The sequence below is a fragment of the Tachysurus fulvidraco genome, chromosome 14 (genome assembly GCF_022655615.1).
Source record: "Tachysurus fulvidraco isolate hzauxx_2018 chromosome 14, HZAU_PFXX_2.0, whole genome shotgun sequence".
In the NCBI taxonomy this organism is placed as follows: Eukaryota; Metazoa; Chordata; class Actinopteri; order Siluriformes; family Bagridae; genus Tachysurus; species Tachysurus fulvidraco.
This window is the reverse complement of record NC_062531.1, coordinates 14,778,145-14,798,684: the sequence shown is the minus strand read 5'-3', so window position 1 is coordinate 14,798,684 and position 20,540 is coordinate 14,778,145. Positions and strand designations below refer to the sequence as shown.

The window sequence follows — 20,540 nt, the reverse complement described above, 5'->3', positions numbered from 1 at the left end:
CAGGCAGATATAAAACATGCAGTAAGGCTTCCAAATAATATAGGTCTTTGAAAAAGTTGTTACAGAGGTAATTCACCTTTTTGCCCTTGTTTCTCGCAGGTCTGATTCTCTCTTGTGCCTCTCACACTCCTCTGTAGTATCAGGCGAGCTCAATAATGTAGGGGTGATGGAAAGGGACTGGCGAAGGTGCCCAGATGGTCCTACACTCCCCCTACCACTACTCTGGCTGGCATAACTGGCTCGACCACCATCTCCTGCACTGTCCTTGCCCTCACCCATATTCACCACCCCATACAGTTCTCTCTGCATCTTATATGCAGGAAAAGCTGCTTGGTGGGGTGAAGGCCAGCTGTAACCCCTGGGCAAGAATGACCTCTGAAAACTCTTTCTGGAGTCCACAAGACAAGGATGGTCCCACCTTGCAAATAATCTAGGTGCACTAAGGGGTCTAGGGGGACAATGGGGGACATACCTATGCTGGACTAACCTGAGGGTCTCTTGATATGTCTTTGGGCACATTAAAGATTCTGGAAAGACTGTGGCTTGTCGACGTGGATCTGACTCTGGTCTATAAGGTTCTACAAGTTTTGCTGGATCTAGGACTGATGGGCCATGTGCATGCATGAGCGATTTAGGGGTCATGTATGGCTTCTCGCTGTAGCAAGGTCTCTCCAGGCCATAGCTGCTGTAAGTTTTGCCATGCTCTGTCACCTGCCATGAGGGACCAGACCTCAAATAAGAATTTGCAGGCGTGCAACCCAAATTGTAAGACTTATCTTTAGCACTAAGATGGGATAGCTCACCTCTGTAACAGTTATCAGAGACATATGTCCTGGAGCTTTGACGATGGTCCCACTTCTGAGACCCTAAACTAACAGATTTCCTAAGGTATGTACAAGGCTTCCCTACATCTGAGAAATTCCTACATGGACCAATGCTGACTGATTTCTTCATAAAAGGCACAGGAGCCTGAGAGATCCGTGCACTTACTTGGTTAGTCCGCTTATTCTGATGTTGACACCACTGAGTGTGCTCTGATAAAGATTCTTCCCTACTTTCACCTTGATAACGTATATTATAGATTGCTTTGGCACTCACTGGAGGCTGTGCTTGGCTCAACTGTGTGGGTTTATCAGAACCAAGGCTTTTGTGAGAGACAAATGGCTGGGGACATCTTCCATCATAAGCTGTGTACTGTGTTGAAAGACATTTGATCTTTGAAGACCCTGGGTTTATACTTGTATTTTCTTTAGCCAGTTCTAGGCAGGGTATAGTACTAGTTACATTTTCAGGAATAGAACCTACAGGAATGATGGGTGTTTTGAGATCCACCAAAAGTCTGCTTTGATGATCATTACTCTCTTCTAAGTGGTAATCATCTTGATTCTCCCAGTTTTTAGGAACCACATCAGGATTAGTTCTTAAGAGAGTCCCATCTGCTTGCTTAGTGGTGAGAGAAGTAGATTCTGACATTTGACACTCCTCAATAGGTTCATCTACGCTCATCTCTACAAAGCCTGGAAGGCTCAAATACTCCAGAATAGTGCTTGGTTGCAGAGGAGACATCCTTTCAGGTTGGGGCACAGTTGGGGCTTTCAGTAATTCAGATAATCTAATCGAGGAATTAGACTGATCACTTTCATCTTCATTTTCAAAAAGGGGCAGAGGAGAAACGTGATTGGGGCTAATACTAAAGACACACTTGTCACTCTTGCGAGAACGTGCCCTGATACCCTCCTTCTCTTCTTCAGGCTGCAAAGATAAGGAGCTGGGATTATCTCCAGTTATGTTTTCACTATCACTCTTGTGATTATCATAGTTAATGGTAGAACAAATAGTAGTGAGCTTGGGGAAGTGTCCATCTGGGCTGGATCCATCTCCACTTTCAGCAGCAGGGTACTTGGCTCTCTCAAATGCCTCAGCTGAAAAAGGAACCCGGCTTGTGGACATTGGGACAATTACTTGGGTCTTTATTTTTCTTTCCTGCATCCAGTTATATTCTTTCCCCTTTTCTGTTGGTCTCTCTGGGCATTTAGCCTGTGTCTTACTTATATCTGACTCACAGCAAGGACTGTCCCTTTTGTGGGAAAGGACTGAGAGGGAGGTATACTCTGTATCCGGTGAATGTGAGAAGACTTCTGCTGCTGAGTCTTCTACAACGTGCAAACCTCTATGTGGTCTGTCTGTGAGCATGCAGTGAGATGTATTTCCCTCTGATAGGCTCAGAACAGGGACTTGACTGCTAGAAGAGGTCACAGGGCTAATGTCCCATTGAATGCATTGGGAGGTGGAGGTGAGTAGCCTGTCCAAGGGACTGCTGGTACTGCCAAAATAACAACCCCTGCGATTTTCTGAAACTCTGCGGGTCAGGCTGTTGGTTCTCTGGGCTTTTTGCCTGAGAGGAATGTCCTGAGGTTTTGAAATGGGTTCCTCCATCTTAACCCCTGCCCATCTTCTAACCGGACTTGCTGACTTAGTCTGTCTCTGCTCCTTCTCACATTTTTGTGCTCTGTTGATAGTCATGAAGCTTTTCAGCTCCTCTTGCTCTTTTATCAGCGTTAGACATTTTCTATGACTGTCCTGAGCTGTTGATGGTGCATCTTGTATCACTCTCTTCTCTGACCTGATGGAACAGGATTTGTTAGAGTCTCGAAAAGAGCTACTCTTGCTCCCTTCACCATAATCTTGTACAGGGGACTGAGAGAATTGTTTTTTTACTTTAACATGAATTTCCATAGAATTCTTTAAATAAGGCTGGGCTATGAAACGGCCATCTGGTCCTCTAGATATAGACTCAATGGCAGACACTGAGGCTGGGGAACTGCCGAGGTGGCTCTCAAATAGAGTGTAACATGGTGGCGGGGATGATGAGGGGATTAGTTGCTTTTTTTGATAATGACACTCGCTTCCCTTGTCAGAGGATGATTGATCTGAATGGTCAGAAAAAGAGGAATTGGAAAAAAAGCTAAGTGGGGGACACAACTTCATCTTCAGTATGCTGTTGGGACTGGCATCAGGCAAGCTAGCTCTGAGTGGAGAAAAAAGCGAGACAAAAAATTAAAAAGTAGTAATTCAACATATGCAATAATGTATTGTGTTTTCAAAAAGCATTGTGTAAAACTCATCTACATCTCCACACAAATTTAGCTGTAATATTGTAATTGTAATAAAATGTAATAATAAAGTAATATTACATTTTTCTGTTTCCTGCAAATTTGTGAGGTTATTTTCAAATGATGATGACATGCATAGTACTGAGGGAGACTTACTGTGGAGATCGAGTCTTTTGTAAGGTAGTAGAGAGAACTAAAAAATAAGAAAATAGGAAAGTAGAAAACCGTATATATATCAACACAGAAGACAAAATAAATAATCAATGAATAAAATAAAAAAATTAGACAAAAATTAAGTTTGTTAATTCATTGAAATGTTTCGATGTATCACTTGTATAAGAGAAGTGTGAGATATGATAAATCATTTCTTTTTTTCCCCACCTTTTGTGGCTATCTAACAAAAGACAGGTGTGCATATAGAATAAAAAAATCAAAAGCAATGAACTATCTAGAACTCTAGATATGGGGTTTGTCTACTGTATATAATTTTGAACACATCCAATCATATCTGCAAAGGGTCTGTGTGTCTGTAGGTGTTTATACCAATCAGCAGGAGCCACACCTGACTCTTTAATGACTCTTTAATTACCTTCAATTCACTATCACGTGTGTCAATTGCTTGGCTGAAACAAACCCATTCAAATACACCAAAGCTTTTGGGCAAGTATGATTACACACCCCTGCTCTATCTAAATTACTGTGCCTTGCTCTTGTTTTCCCCTTACCATCTCGTCTCTTTCTAAGGCGATGTTCCCTTTTGTGATTCATAATACATGCTGTCGCCACTGAAAAAACGATAGCCACGAATAAGAAGCACCCGCCTGCAATCACTCCGGCCATCAGGGGCTGAGCAAAAAAAGCCAACAAGCTGGGTGGGGCTGGGTATATCTCCATACCTGCAAGACCATGTTGCAAGAAAAATTATCAATTGGAACGTGAATAAAATAATAATTGCCAATTTAAAGTCTATAAACTACTAAACTGCTTTCCTTGTTATGGTTACCAACAACTAGTAGTTCTTTTAGGTTTCATCCTTTCTTTTTGCCAAATCAGAAGCAAGTACACTAGTGTAAAAAGGACAAAAACAAAACAACACTTGAAAGATAAATTTGTTAAAAGTATTCAAGTATTTTTTGTTTTATTTGAGTATAAGCTTAATGTTTACAATAATTATGCAAATATTATGTAGCATTAGCATTATTAATTTTGCCAGTGAATAATAACTATAGATACTGTAAAATTGGAATTGGATTTACGTTTTCAAAAAGTTTGTCATCCACATTGAAAGGTATGAAAACCCTTACATCCCTGTACTGTGCATGTGTAAAACGTAAATCTTCAACGTTTATTTAATCATAATTACTTATTGCTTCTTTAACAATCTGTTATTATTTTTATTAGTATTTGCAAACTGACATTAATCTTTAACAAGGCTGTCAATATGGAGAGTAAACAAAACAAATGCTGTACAGTGTCACCTGCCATCTTGTCTGAAATGGTTACATATCTACGTCTTCAATTGCAGTTTCTGAAAAACTCTCATTTTCTCAGGTCACATTACAATGCGAAAATGCCATTTCAAATTTATCCACTTGGGAGAGCATTTTTAAAAAGCTCCGGTTTCGTTGACCATCTTAGTGTGGACAGAAGGTCAAAGCGAATAGAAAAGTATGCGTTTTCAAATGAAAAAAATTCTCAAAAGTGCATTGCGCATCAAAAAATGGCTTCACTAATACCTGTAAAAATAGTGTTGCCAGGCAATGCTTATCTGATGTTGCAGTGGAAGTACTGGAGACACAGATATTGTCAGTTTTTTATTACGTACCTTTAGTAGTAATATTGACTGATTCACTTGGACCACTGACCACTCTAGCTCCATGTGAAAGCAGCCGTAGCTCATAGAAGGAATCCTATGGTTGGGAAATAAAGCAACAACTAATTTATATGCCACAGTATCAGTTACATTTTGCAAATTTTACAAAACATTTGGAAACATACCCTTGTCAGTCCTTGGACAAGTATTTCTGTGGTGTTGACATTGATTTCACTATCAAGCGTAACCCATTCACCCTTCTCCTGTCTTGCCTGGAGCATGAAGGCTGTGATCAGTTGGGACTGAGCAGGGGGTGGCAGCCATTGCAGCAATACACCCACTGCTGTGTAATTTACTGACAGTGAGGTGGGAGCAAGTCGTGCTCCTAAATCAGTTATTTCAGTGGGAGGATCTGTTGGAGGAGCTGAATATGGGAAACAAAATAGGAAGATCAACATCACAAACATATTAAGAGCAATATCAGAAAATAAAATTGGATTAAATAAAATACATTGATCATCATTTTAAAATATATAACGAAATAAATATCAGAAAATGAGAGCAGCAACAATATGACAAATTTAAATTAATGAGAATGTAGAAAGCACTGGGTCAGAAAATTCACTGACAGCCAATGCTATACTGACCCAGTGTAATGATGGTGAAAATCTCACTGAATGGACCAGAGCCAAGCTTGTTTTGTGGTAAGATGCTGAACTGGTAACTGGTCGAAGGCTGGAGACCTGTCACAAGGAGGCTGGATTCAGATGAAGGAACAGAGATTGTGGTCCACTCATATTTCCCTCTATTAGTGGGCTTCACCCTGAGGGGAACAAACAATAAAATAACAAACAAGAACCTAAAAGTACTGCCTAGAAGCTTCATGATACACTTGATAATATAGACTAAAATGAGGCCACTCACCAGATGCTGAACTTCTGGGTGTATCCTCCATCAAAGCCAGGTTCCCAGGATACACTGGCATTGTTGATGCCTGGATCTATAGATACAGCAGTCACAGCATGGGGGCTTGTGCCTGAAAATAAATGAACAATTAGTGTATTGATAAAGACAATGGACAATACATAAAAACTAGGTCTGAACTGTTGAATTATTTTCTCTCTAAATCTCACCTAACACTAGAACTGCAGTGCCTTTACTGACTTTTGCCACAGAGTTGGTAGCATAACACTCCCATGCCCCTTGATGGCTTTTGGTGAGTGGATGTAGAACCAGAGAACCATTAGACAAAACAGAAAATGGAGAGTAAGGCGCACCTCCAACCTAGAATATAAGACCAGAAACATCTCGAAAATATAGGCTTAATATAATTTGTTGCCATTTCCTTATCATTAACTTGGGAAATCAAATGCTTACCTTTGTCCATGTAATATTAGGTGTTGGATCACCATATGCTTGGCAGGGAATGATCAGCTCTCTACCAACTTCCTGCAGGTACTCAGCCCTGGGGGACACCTGAAATGATGGGGGGTCCTGTGTAGGAGAAAGAATGTTAATGGCCAATACAGGAATGTCCAAATCTGGGGCTTCATTTGTAAAATGTTTTACATGAGTGCATGCATGTACCAAAAAAAGAAACCCACCTCAAACTAATCAAACAAAGCACGCACCAAAAATAATCAGATATCATATTAGTCAGAGCCAGTTACAAATCACTGGTTTATTAATTAGCTGTAAATTAATTGTGGACTCCAGTACCTTCAGAATGACTTTGGTGGGTTTAGACTGACCCATAGTCCCATAACTGTTGTAGGCAGTGCAGGTATACATGCCCACCGCATTATCATTGACTGTGGCTATGAACAGGGAGCCTTCTGAGTTTATCGTCCAACCTGGGTACTAACCAACAAACAGAAAACAAACTTTATTGTTAAAAATGAATTTATTTATGTATTTATGTTAACTAGAGCGATTTTTATGACTTTGGTCAATACCTGGCTTAGGTCCAGTGAGGCGCCATCTTTGGTCCAGCTGACAAACAGCATTGGAGGCTCAGACTGAACTGGGCACACAATTGTTCCACCCATGCCAGCAGGGAGGTAAGTCTCCCTGGGCATATGCAGCACTCGTGCAGGATCTAAGACATCATGAGAAGATAGCAGGTACAAACTAGCATAACAAATTGTATCCTTCAGTAACAAACTAGTTGAATATTACACATTAAACAATGCATATCCATTTTGACATATGTTAAATTTCTTTGACTATTATGCTGCTGACCTTGTATAATACGTAATACTTAGAACATAAGCATAATACTAACAGTTCACTTTGAGGTAGGCAGAAGCAGATGGTGGAGTCAGTAATTCATTGGAGGGAATACAGGTATAATTTCCTGAGTCTTCAGGGATTAGCTCAGGAATGAGTAGAGTACCATCAACCAGGATTTTTACCCGAGACCTCAACGATCTGTGAATATATACACACAGCATATGTGTTAACAAAGGATTAAATCAATCTATCTATCTATCTATCTATCTATCTATCTATCTATCTATCTATCTATCTATCTATCTATCTATCTATCTATCTATCTATCTATCTATCTATCTATCTATCTATCTATCTATCTTACCATATTTATTACAACTATAATTACATATCAGTTATATCATTAAAATATTTACTAAATGACAGGGGCTCTTTGATTCCTAAAGAAATAGGGGTTTCATCTTTCATCAAGTCTTTTTAAGGGTGTAGGACTATTTTATATGCTGTACGATACATAACATAATAATAGGATGTGGTTTAAAGGTTAGTTACATAATTACACTTGATCTACATCAAAAGAGATGTTAACCTATCATCGAGATACAGATGTGTTTAGTACTCACTCAACATTATAGACATTTTGTCCTTCTTTCTGCCACTCATACGTGAGGTTAGAAGGGTATGCATCAGCATGGCACTGCAGAACTACATCCTGGGACATGTTCATGGTGGTGTCCTTAGGGGGAATAACAATAACTGGAGGACCTATATAAAAACAGAAATATTGCACAAAATTAAGAAAAATGCTAGAAATCCAGCTTTAATCCTTTGTAATTATAGCAGTTAGAAGTTGCCCAGCCTAGAAATAAACAACAGGTGGCACTGTTTATAATGTATACTTCTGTAAAGCTGCTTTGAAACATTGTGAATTGTTAAAAGCTCTACACATATAAATTTAATTGAACTGAATTGAATATTCTTTCCTCTAAGATAAAGGATGTACAGTTCCTAAATAACCAAAATTCACTTGTCTAATGCTTGCGGCATTACCCCAAACCTGTAAACATTTTACTATCATTGTAAACATTTTTTTTTCACAAGCATTGGCCTTTTAAAGAAAAATTAAACAAACATTAAATAGCTTTCTATTACATTTAAATGCTTTTTTATATTCATTCATTTATTCATTCCTCTTCAGTAGGCATTTATCCTGATCAGGATTGCCATGTATCCAGATTATATATAGGTGCATCTCAATAAATTAGAATGTCATGAAAAAGTTCATTTATTTCAGTGATTTAACTCAAATAGTGAAACTTGTGTATTATATAAATTCAGTATACACAGACTGAAGTCTTTGGTTCGATTTTGACATTTAACAAAAACCCACCAATTCACTATCTCATAAAATTAGAATACATTATAAGACTAAATAAAAAAACATTTTTAGTGAATTGTTGGCTTTCTGGAAAGTATGTTTATTTACATTATATGTACTCAATACTTGGTAGGGGCTTTAATTACTGCCTCAATTAGGCATGGCATTTAGGTGATCGGTCTGTGGCACTGCTGAGGTGGTGGAAGCCCAGGTTTCTTTGACAGTGGCCTTCAGCTCATCTGCATTTTACAGCATAGATTCTCTATAGAGTTCATGTCTGGTGAGTTTGCTGGCCAGTCAAGCACACCAACATGGTCATTTAACCAACATTTGGTTCTTTTGGCAGTGTGGGCAGGTCCCAAATCCTGCTGGAAAATGAAATCAGAATCTTTAAGTTGGTCAGCAGAAGGACGGCTTTAAAAATTCTTGGTAAACGGGTGCAGTGACTTTGGTTTTCAAAAACCACAGTGGACCAACACCAGCAGATAACATTGCACCCCAAATCATCACAGATTGTGGAAATGTAACACTGGACTACAAGCAAGAATGAGCTTCTCAACCCTTCATTCAGACTCTAGGACCTTGATTTCCAAATAAAATACAAAACTTGCTCTCATCTGAAAAGAGGACATTGGACGCCCAGCTAAGATTCCTCTGACATTGTCTGTGGTTCAGGATTGGCTTAACAAAGGAATACGACAACTGTAGCCAAATTCCTTGACATGTCTGTGTGTGGTGGCTCTTGATGCCTTGACCCCAGCCTAAGTCTATTCCTTGTGAAGTTCACCCAAATTCTTGAATCAATTTTACTTGACAAGCCTCTCAATGCTGCAGTTCTCTTGGTTGGTTGTGCATCTTTTTCTTCCACACTTTTTCCTTTCACTCAACTTTCTGTTAACATGCTTGGATACAGCACTCTGAACAGCCAGCTTCTTTGGCAATGAATGTTTGTGGCTTATTCTCTTTGTGATGGCTGTCAATGATTCTCTTTTGGACAACTGTCAGATCATGATTGTGTAGCCTAGTGAACCAAATTGAGAGACCAATTTGTTGGCTCAGCTTTGCGGGTGTTTTTGTAATGATACATCCACTGATGCTAAGTTAGAGCACATCATCAGTGATGTTCCTGATCCAGAGCCACCTCGAAGCCTTCTCTGCAGCCTCTGTGCTATTGCAGATAGCCCTTCTCTCACCCGTGATGCCGAGTGCAGTGTAGGCCCTGTAGAGGGACTGCCCTGCAAAGCCTCTGCACTCCACCTCCACAGGTAAGCACCTTGCCTTCCAGCCTTGGTTATGGCAGTCGTTAACTAGGCCTTCATATTTCACCTCTTTCACTCAAAAGCTTCCTCCACTCGATCCTCCAATGGCACAGTGAGCTCCAACATGACCAGGTTCTTTGTTGCCTCAGATACCAAGACAATGTCAGGTCTCAAGGTGGTATTGACGACATGCTGGGGAACTTAAGTTGTCTACACAAGTCCACTTTCAGCTGCCAATCCTGTGTGGTGTTTAGAAGCCCTGATGTTGCCCTGGCAGATCTTTCTGGTTTCTCTCCATCCCTGATGAAGCTGATGGTTTGCTTGAGGTGCTTTGACTTCCAGCAGCTGTTTATAGCAGTCTGGATGCTCTCTGCAATTGTTTTGAGCACCTGGTCATGCCTCCAGCGATCCCGGCTTTCCCCCAAAGCTCTTGGGCAGCAGCTCAAGATATGCTCAAGAGTTCCCTTTCTCTGGCACGAGACACATCCTGGTGTATCGACCAGACCCCAGGTGTACAGGCTGGATGGGCTGGGGAGGACGTCATAGACTGCCTGCACCAGGAACTTGATGCAATGTGGCTCTGTCCGCCAAAGGTCAGCCCAGGTGATCTTCCTCTCCACAGCTTGTTCCCATTTAGTCCAGGCACCCTGACGTTCCATTCCCACTGCTTTGCTGGACCTTTCCTCCTCCACCGCAGCCCTCACCTCACCTTGAACTAGCTGCCTCCGCTCCTTCCCCCGAGCTTTGTCGAACCGGGGCCCATGAAAGGTTCCTAGCCCAGCCCTTCCTCTGGCCACTGCTCCCACCAGAACACCATGGCACAGCCGTGACTCTGCCTGGTCTGCTGCTGCCTCTGCCCTCCATTTCCTGCCAGTCTTGACCACTACCCCTGCCCCGGAGACTTTAGTGTCCCTAGACTCACGGTACTGCAGCACCTCTCTTACGCGCAAGACCTTGAACTCCTCTTCGATGGATTTTAAAGGGAGCTGCAGCTTGCCGGTGTTTCCATAAAGGGCGATGCTACTCAAGCTCCTCGGGAGTCCCGGCCATCTCCTTAGGAAGCGGCTGACTCTCCTTTCCAGTTCTGAGATGGTGGTAATCGGAAACTCATACAGGAGCAGAGGCCACAGTATCCTTGGTAGAATCCCATGTTGGTATACCCATGCCTTAAACTTTCCAGGGAGCCCAGTTTTGTCGACAATCTTCAACTCTCCAACTCCTCACTGGTGTTTCAGATGGATGTTGTATCCCTGAGGCTTCTGTCAAAAGTCTTTCCCAGGCTTTTAACTGGTTTTTCAGACAGGGTTGGGATTTGAGTTCCTGATATTGTAAAACGAAACTTCTCCACCACCCTGCCCTACTTCAGCATCTGGATTTAGCAGGCTTGAATGACATCCTGGCCCATTCAATCAGCCTCTCCAGCCCCTTAAGGATGCATCTGGCTCCAGGCACTAACTCCACTGTCACTGTGAGGTCATCCATAAAGGCATGGATTTTGAGTTGATTAGCTGATTGGCATGTCACCATATTCAAATTTTTTTCAGAATGGTGGTTTTTTTGTTAAATGTGAGCCAAAATCATCACAATTAAAATGACCAAAGACTTAAACTACTTCAGTTTGTGTGTACTAAATTTATACACATGAGTTGAATTACTGAAATAAATGAACTTTTCCATGACATTCTAATTTATTGAGATGCACCTGTATATATTGTTTTATAGGGATGAATAAAGGCAAATGAGAATGAGAGTAGCCAAACATTTTCAAATTAAATTGAGGCTACACTAGTTAACCATGTCATCAACCATGATTTATGATACCAAAGATTTTGTAATTTCAATATCTTTTGACTAAAAAGAATATTATTTTTGGTGTAGAAATGACTTCATTTGGTGTAGAAAGGATCGGTTTATACTTTGTATGTTTAATTAATTATTGTTTGTTTATTTTTATGTTTGTTGAATTTTACCCAGGCAAGTATGGCATAAATTGTTTCATAATGCCTGGTCCAGGACACTTGTTTCTCAAAGTTAATATGTAATGCCTCTAACAACCAAACTATCCTGGTTAAGCCCCACTGTACCCAATAGTACCTCTGGCTTTGTTCTCTCACATGAATGAGTCAGGGTCACTGACCTTTAACCTGGAGCTGGGTAATGTGTGTCAAGTTTCCCTCAGAGTTGGAGACGTGACACTTGTACATTCCTGCCGTTTCCCTGGTAACTTTAACCATATATAATGTTCCATTGATTACCTAATGGGAGCAAGAATGTCAAAAAATATAATATATATATATTTCAGTAGCAACATTTGGTAGATTTTGTTTATTTACACTAGTTTTGTGTAAATTTTTATTTAACTGACTAGTCTCTTATGTTTCATATAGTTTTGTTTATCTTTCACTGCATTTACTGTAATGTTACATTTTTGTAAGCATAATTTCATTTAATAATTTAATAATCTAGTCTAGTCTTCAATGAGTGCATTTGTGTATGCAATCTGATACGCTGATTGGCGTGTGTGTTGTGGATAATGTACAAAAATGTGAAAATAGTTCAAAGGGAACGAAATATTATTGGAACAATGTAAACAACATGTGAAGCCAATAGCCTGTTCAGATCTATAGGAAACTCCCAAAAGGATATCCTAAATATATATTTCTAAATCTGTAAAACACTGATTGAGGAAACTGTTTTTAAATTTTTGCTTATAGTGAGAGCTATGCAACGAGAGTGTTGGCTTTGTTTTACCTGAAAATTTCATATTTAATGAACAAATGATTCTTTGAGTTTGCTGGGTTTACACTGATGAAAACATTTTCTTATTTACTACCTGAATCTTATCTTCTTCCTCCACTGTATTGTCCTCTTTTCTCCAGGTGACTGTTGGCTTTGGGTTGCCAAGTGCACTACAACTAAGCGTGAGTGACTCCCCCAAAAGGACCTCCACAAAGGAAGGGGGTATCTTTACAAACACTGGAGGAGCTACAGTGGAGACAAAACAGGAAAAAGGTACTATTTATAGTCAAACACACCTGCAATATTTATCTAAACACATAAATGTATTAAAAACATTTAACAGCATTGTTTTTGGCTTTTGCCCAATGATTACGTAATCACAACCATCAAACCTTTAAGCACAAAACAACAAAACAAAGATTTCCCAAATGCCAGAAAAAGACATTCTTATGTCATAAGTGTGAAAAACTTGTTAAACACACAGACTAAGTAAAATGCAATGAAAGAAACAGACAAATGTGAAATGAACGAATGTGAAAGATTAAAAAATGTGAAGTCACAAACTCACACTCAACCAACACACATAAAATGGGCAAAAGAGGTCAGATGATGCAGCAAACTCAAACACATAGCTAGTTAGCATAGTGCTAGAGTACACAGCAATGTGCAAAACCCTCAGTACACTGCAGTACTGTGTGTTCAGCCTTTTGCTGTTATAAATACCTGTTTGAAAAAGTAGTATTAAGGCAATCACATAGATCATCTACCCCTGAAAAGCTTTACATGTGTTAACAATAATATACAGTTTAATACTTTCAGCATATTTTTTATGCACATAAAAGTGTGTATATTTCAATCATTTAAAATAAATTGGAATTTAATTCATTCTAATCTTACACAATGCTTCTAAGGTGGAACATTCAAAATATCTTTCTTGCTCCAATCACTGATAAATGAACAAGGAGAACAAGGTAGAACAGAGATACAATGAGTAGGCTGTAAGCTACCTTGTATAATCCTGAGCTTAGGTTACTGTCTATGTGAAGTTTTCTGCATTGCATTTGCTTTTCCTCCTATTTCCCAAAAAATCATGTTGTTACATGAATTCCTGACTTTTAATTGGCCCCTGCATGAATATGTGAATGGCATCCTCATGTTGAGTGTTGCTTAATCCCATGTGCTCTGAATTCACATAATCACTGACCAGGATAAAGTACTTGCTGAAGATGAATGAATGAATAAATGAATGAATGACTACAGCAAGCACTTGGTCATGTTACTTAGTCTACTTAGTCTTGTTACACAGAAAGTTTGCATCAGAATCAACCTAGGCTAAATCAGTTTAGCCAATTTCTCAAGCTGAGAGGAATCATACCTGTGATTGATAGAAAAGTCCATGTGCCATTTCTGAACTCATCAGCAGTTCTGTCCAACAAAAGTATGCGACACTCAAACCAGCCTTCATCTTCTAGAGTCAAGCCATCAACCACAAGAGAAGCTCCTCGTGTCAGAGACACACGGCCTGAGGAGAGAGTGTGCCAGAGATACAGCAAAATGAAAAAAGAAAATAATGATATAACCCATATTTAAAAAATGTCCAAAATACACAAGAACATATTTTTAACAACTATAAGATACACAATCCATGTACATAAATACGTTAGCATATAGCTACATAATACATTGGAATTAAAAAACAATTAAGTCACTGAGGTAATTGATTCTCCTTTAATTATGTGCTCCTTTATACAGTATATAACTAATAGTTTGGGGACACCTGACCATTTATAGTTGTTTTGTTCTTAAACATCTGATTAAAGATTTAGTTCCCCTTTGCTGTTATAATAACCTCAACTCTCACTTGAAGGCTTTTTATGAGATTTGGAGTGTGGCTGTGAGGATTTGCCCATTCAGCCACAAGAGCATTAGTGAAGTCAAGCTGGTGTTGGGTGAGAAGGCTTGGGGTGTAGTCCCTTTCCAATGCATCCCAAAGTTGTTCAGGGAGTTAGAAGTGCAGGTCATTCTTTTTCTCCCACACATCCATACCTTTATGGTACACTTTATGAACAGGGTCTTTATCATACTGGAGCTTTTTGGGCCCCTTAGTTTTAGTGAAGGGAAATACACATACTGGTATAACATGTTGGTTTGATGGTTAGGTGTCCACAAACTTAATTAAAATAATAATAATAATAATAAGTCTATTATCACATTATTACTTTTAGCTGAAAGTAACTGTGCTCTCTCAAAAAAGCTAATCCACTATGACAGGCATGTAGCAAATATCTGAATACTGAATACTGTGCTTTAGTTTTCAATCAATAACTCAAACAAAAAAGGACAGTAAATTGCAGTAGATTGCCGTTACTGTTCTGAACACAGAATAACACACTGCTGTAGTTTCACATGCCACTGTGTAATTTGAACTAATGGACATGATATAACTATTTTATTGAAGGCAACGCAGTTTTTGGTTCAATAAGTGAACAACTAATGTTCACACACACACACACACACACACACACACACACACACACACACACACACACACACACACACACACACACACACACACACACACACACACACACACACACACACACACACACACACACACAAAGCCTCAAGGCTAACTCCCCGATTCTGGCCACCCCTGTTATTGTCATTCAGCTTCTGACATCTCCTGGCTCTCTGAAACTTGATCTGTCAGTTGCCTAGTTACTGAAACCTGCTTTTTTCAGTTCCTAACTGTCCCTTTTCCTCTCACAGCCCCCCCACATCTACACACTTTTCCTCACCATCTCCACTGACAGCTTTTTTCAAACTGTTTGAGGCTTTAAAGAACAACACTAGAGCTGATGCTTGTGCACTGGCAGGAGACATTTACTCTTATCCTGTTTAAATTTCAGTGCAACCCAAAGCCCATAGCGATGCCACAAACCCCTTAATACTTTCTTGACATCCTACAGGAAAATAATTAAGTCCATATCGGGAACAGTACAAGTGCAGGAGTTAGTTGGGTAGATTCAGCAGCTGTATTCAAAATGATTTCAAAGGATGACTCAAAAGCGTTTTGTAACCACTTGTTGAACTGTACACTTTTACATGAACTTAAAGTAAAAATGTTTCCCTCATAGCCATGAGTCACTAAAATGAACCAAGAATATTGCAATAAAATATTACAGCAGAAAAGCATTTACCCTGTTGTTGGAAAATTGATTCCAGACAATGCTACAGCCATATCACTGACAATGTACCCTGGGTCGGAGACTTGACATTACTCTACCGTCAATCAGAGTGACATTAACCAATACTAGGCAGCTGTGAGTTTATTTATGCAGAAGTAGGTAGTGGTTTACACTTTACACTATTCATTCTTCCTAATACATTTATTTGTTTCAATCTTTCTTTTCACTCAAAAAACATAAAAGCACAACATACACAGACCTATGTGATACTATCCTCCACAGACTGCCCCAGGTAGAAAAGGCTTACAATCAAGCAATCTTATAACCTGAGGCTTTATACATATACATAAACTATAAATTACCATTAGCCCCAGGCCCATTTCTCAATGTAAATGTTTATGCTCTCACTGGGGTTAGCTGCCGCTTGATGAAAGCCCTAGTCCCATCCCCCTAAAGCAGTTTAAAAGAGGCATCTCTTAAAAGGAGTGTCTGTTTATGTTCTAATAAATACGGGTCACCAGGAAGGGGAAGGTGGTTATTAAAAGAGCAGGGAGAGGGGCAAACATTTACAGATGTGACAGCAGGTGTGCTGAAGCATGGGCGGAATTTGCTCTTATCTCTCTTATAAGTTCCTCCTGGATCATCCTATTTCCTCTCTGTTTAATTTCCAAACAGTAGTAAAGGTTATTGTGATGAGACTGTAATTAGAAACCAAAATGTGTTACAGGTGTATTCCAAACTGATCTCTAAAAAACAGTAAAAAATCTCTAAAAAAAACTTTACACAAAACATCCCACAAATCAAAATTAAATAAAATGAAAACAGTCATGGGTATAAATCTGAATACAGATATAAACACAAAAATGCAATGAATGCAGTTTTTTCCATAATACAGAAAGGAGGGCTTCTTACTGCATTTAACAATTTAATTCAGGTTCACTAAACACAAAAATGAGTATTAATCTGCATACATAATCACATACATGCAAACTAACTGAATGTGCAATTCCTAAATCCTAGCTGCATATGTGCCAACTGCTGCAGTGGGAATATAAGCCTACTATGGACACTTAACCCTTTCCTGCTGTGGTGTGTCTGTTTGTCAATGAGCGAGAATGAGGCTCCTCACCAGCCTGCTTAATTCTCAGGTTGCCATAGTGATGGGCCAGGGGTGGGACTTTGGATTTGAATTTATTGGCTGACGAAGGAAGACTCACAAGGCAGGGAGTGTTTGTGTATTCTTTTGTATGACGTATAGGGCAGAAAATGGTGTGTTTTGATTTAAACTGCCCATAGGATCAAGCCAATAAGGCTGAAAGCAAAGAGGGTGCACAAGGGAAAGTGCATTGTTTGTTTTGGGTATTTTTTGCTTTGGGCACATTTATCTGCTAAGAATTTCAAATCAGCAGATGATCAAAATTTGGATAATCTATGGTAATACTGCTCTACTGCTAATTAAAAACAAATGAATATTTGTATGTATTAATATTTCCAAGTTGAATTTTATCATAAAACCTTTATTATATGCTTGAATTTAAAAAAAGTAAATATTAGTGCATAAAAATAAAATTACAATATTTAACTACAATAGCACTGATGAAATTCCTTAAGATGTTTAAGTGGAAACCTCAGGATCAATAAATCCTCCGAGATCAATGTATTCAGTGAGCTTTGACCTCTTTGCTAGCGAAATTTTCCTCCAGACACGTCCATCACACTGTGCATTGTTTTATTGGCATGATGGCCAGGTCATCCAGCCTTGACCAATCACAGCACATGAATCCCAGACAAAGACAATGAGATGTTGTTCTACCTTCCTTCTCAGCAAATATCTGCTCCATTGCAATTCTTCCATCTTCTTTCATTCGGTGTTTTTTATTACCTTTTCCCTATTTCCCATCTTCCCCTAAATTTATTTATTTTTTCTTTTACTCACAAGCTCTAATACTATGTAATATCTTCATTTTACCATTCTGTTATTTTCTGCCTTTTTCTTTATGCAATCTTCATACATTTTGCATGTATACACTTGCATGTTTATTTCTGCATCCTTCTCTGTATTTTCTCTTTCCTTTCCCTGTTATTTCATTTTCACTCACTTATTTTCTGTTCTTTCCACATATCTCCTACAAAGCTATTATGAAATGTCAGTATAATATGTAGTTAAGGATGTAGATTAGAGGATGTAGTGATCCTTAGTGATACTTGTATAGCAGCATAAATCTAGGGGCTGGCATAACTCTTGTCCGAAAATGCTACAGCATACATGCACTTTTTCTAATCTAAATTGAATCTAAAGTACCAAAAGCTGTTTCCATAGAAAACTGTCAATTATTTATTTCAGAAGGAAGTAGATATGTACACAGTATGTATGAATCTCTGCTCAAATAGACATGGTATCAATCGAACAAGTCTTCCTTTTGTTCTGTTATCATTTTCTTTTCTAGCACATTTTTCTCTGCAGGCAGAGGACTGTAAATGTGGTTCAGTGTTTTTATCTGTGTTTTTTTCTGTCTCATAAATTAAGGCACCCATGAGGTGGGGTGCTAGGGGGGATGCAGCAATCTATGGAAGACGATGGATCATTGTGTAAAGGGGGCCCTCAGCCTAGATTTTCTTTGTTCAACCCTGTGTGAGTTAACGGGAGTCGTGGCCCAGTTGCATTTTGGGATAGGTTTGGATTTGAATAAAATAACACATCTAGACACACACACACTGGTCCCCCCCAGAATTCCCCCATCTTTCTGGTTTGCTTCAAAATGTTCCTCAATCCCAATCCTCCACTGCTCTCTCCTAATCAGTTAAAGCCTCCAATGAATGGCTCTTTGTCATGAGATAGATTACAGTGAACTCTCTTGCTGTTTCACTGTGCCTGTGAAAAGGCTATGCTAGAAAGTACATGACTAAGAGCAGCTGTACAATATTTTTCAAAACAATTAACACACACAAATATGCAAAACAGGGCAAGTCCACTGCAAACTGAAATACTACATTCTTCTATCTATTTCTCCATCTTTTGATTAAATAAGACATTTAGCTGTAATCTGTAATTTTTTATCAGACAGTTGCAAAGTACTACTGAAGCTTTTCCCCCATATATAAATATGATGTGAGGTCAGATTCTCTTCCATAACAACACAGAGACATATGCTTTCTTTCATATGCTTTCCATGTCCAAAAAAGACAAGCAATAGAATATGAAAATATGGTAAAAACAACAACAACAAAAACACACTTCATACACAATCTACTTGCACACCAAAATCATTAATTCCAGTTGTTTCTTATAATGTTAGTCTTGTACTTGAAAAATACAAATGAGTGTTGAAAAAAATCACGAGTTTTGCTATGTGGTCCCAAAACAATAGTATCACTGTCTAGAAAACCTGGTTAAAACTGTATAGTCAATCAGTGTTGCCCTTAATGATCCTTCTTTATGCTGTTCTTTGTCACTTTCATCCTTTACATTTCTGCACTAAAATTAATGAAATGGGTATTGTCTGTATTAGTAGTTTAAAAACAATTTAAATGGCTTTAAATAAAAGTACAACAGTAATCTGATATGACTTTGTGACTCCAGAATATTGGAATGTCTTGAACATTTACAAGGTAGTAAATGATTGCCAAGTTTAGTGCCCAAGAATGAGTTTCAACTTAGATTGCACTTACATTCAGAAAAAGTCAGTTCCTTATGCATATATTTTTTTCACTATTTTCTATTACACTTGGACCACATTAGTAATCAGATTTACATTGCTCTTAAGCAAGTATGTGCTTAAACAGAGGCCAAGAATTTTAGAAAGTCAAGCCTGTGACCCAGTCAACACCTTAGTGAGACTCCTGGTCACCCATGAGTAGTTTCACACACAGAAACCCTTCCATGCCCTCTCAGATTGTGTTCCTAGGTACAGATCCTCCCCATGGAGGTAAAACCAAACAGTGATTCTACACAATAGAATTTAAACACAACAGCAGGCTGGACTGGTTTCTGGCAAACAATCCATGTGGTGAAGTTTTAACAGTGTAACAGGTCTAAACAAACTGTCCCAGTCACGTCTATGATGTGTTGGTTAAACACATGGTAAGTAATCTGTGAAAGTTTTGTAAGCAGGTAAGGTTCAAGAATGGTATGTGACAATGAAAGAGGTCATGAAATGTGCAAACTTTTTTAAGTAAAAAAAGAAAAACGGAATTGAAAAATTAGTCATGAATGAAATGCAGCATGGGTGGAACAGAGAGGGCTACTCTTTCTATGATTTATAACCTATAAACCTTCTATAAAAGAGTAGTCTTTCTTATACAACAGTCTTTCATGTTCTGTGGTATGTCAGCCACACAAGACTTGAATGGATCCAATTGCCTCGGGTTAAAACAAAGAAGTGAAAATCTCTACACACCTAGTAACACATGCCTTTTGAAAGGTAAAATGAGAAAATGGTGCAAAAAGGTTAAAACCAGGTCCTGCGGAAAACCACAAAGTGATAGAGACCTGGCAAGCCTGGCCTGAGAGAATTACACTTTCCCCTCCCCTTACGGGGGGCCTGGCCTTCATTTCCTTTGTGCTGGGGGACATTTGATCTACCTCTGCTTAGGATAACAGGCCCTGACAGTGGAGCACAGACTAAGCATCCAGGGAAGCATTGCAAACAGAAGAAACTCACATGCTTTCATCCGTCAAAATCTTATGATTCCTACTTATGACTGAATTGGTGTATTAAGGCAAAGTTGCATTATTATCAGAACTAGAATGGTACTGTTTAACTACTAGACATAAGAAGTCCAATTCTATATAGCTTTATTAACACAGAAATGTTTTAA

The 20,540-nt window shown here is 39.0% G+C and overlaps 1 protein-coding gene across 4 annotated transcripts in view; it reads right to left on the bottom strand.

Moving 5' to 3' along the window:
• Positions 1-20,540, bottom strand: part of igsf9b (immunoglobulin superfamily, member 9b) — a 32,025-nt gene that overhangs the window by 1,635 nt on the left and 9,850 nt on the right. For all 4 annotated transcript variants that reach the window (XM_027167329.2, XM_027167330.2, XM_047800275.1 and 1 more), the window contains 16 exons: positions 13,910-14,056; positions 12,629-12,780; positions 11,933-12,050; positions 7,782-7,923; positions 7,211-7,356; positions 6,882-7,024; positions 6,646-6,786; positions 6,304-6,420; positions 6,060-6,210; positions 5,851-5,962; positions 5,574-5,749; positions 5,112-5,350; positions 4,939-5,023; positions 3,839-4,009; positions 3,270-3,306; positions 77-3,028 (listed from right to left, as the gene is read on the bottom strand). In XM_027167329.2, coding sequence (XP_027023130.2) covers positions 77-3,028; positions 3,270-3,306; positions 3,839-4,009; positions 4,939-5,023; positions 5,112-5,350; positions 5,574-5,749; positions 5,851-5,962; positions 6,060-6,210; positions 6,304-6,420; positions 6,646-6,786; positions 6,882-7,024; positions 7,211-7,356; positions 7,782-7,923; positions 11,933-12,050; positions 12,629-12,780; positions 13,910-14,056 — 5,029 coding nt within the window. The remainder of the gene's footprint in view (positions 1-76; positions 3,029-3,269; positions 3,307-3,838; positions 4,010-4,938; positions 5,024-5,111; positions 5,351-5,573; positions 5,750-5,850; positions 5,963-6,059; positions 6,211-6,303; positions 6,421-6,645; positions 6,787-6,881; positions 7,025-7,210; positions 7,357-7,781; positions 7,924-11,932; positions 12,051-12,628; positions 12,781-13,909; positions 14,057-20,540) is intronic.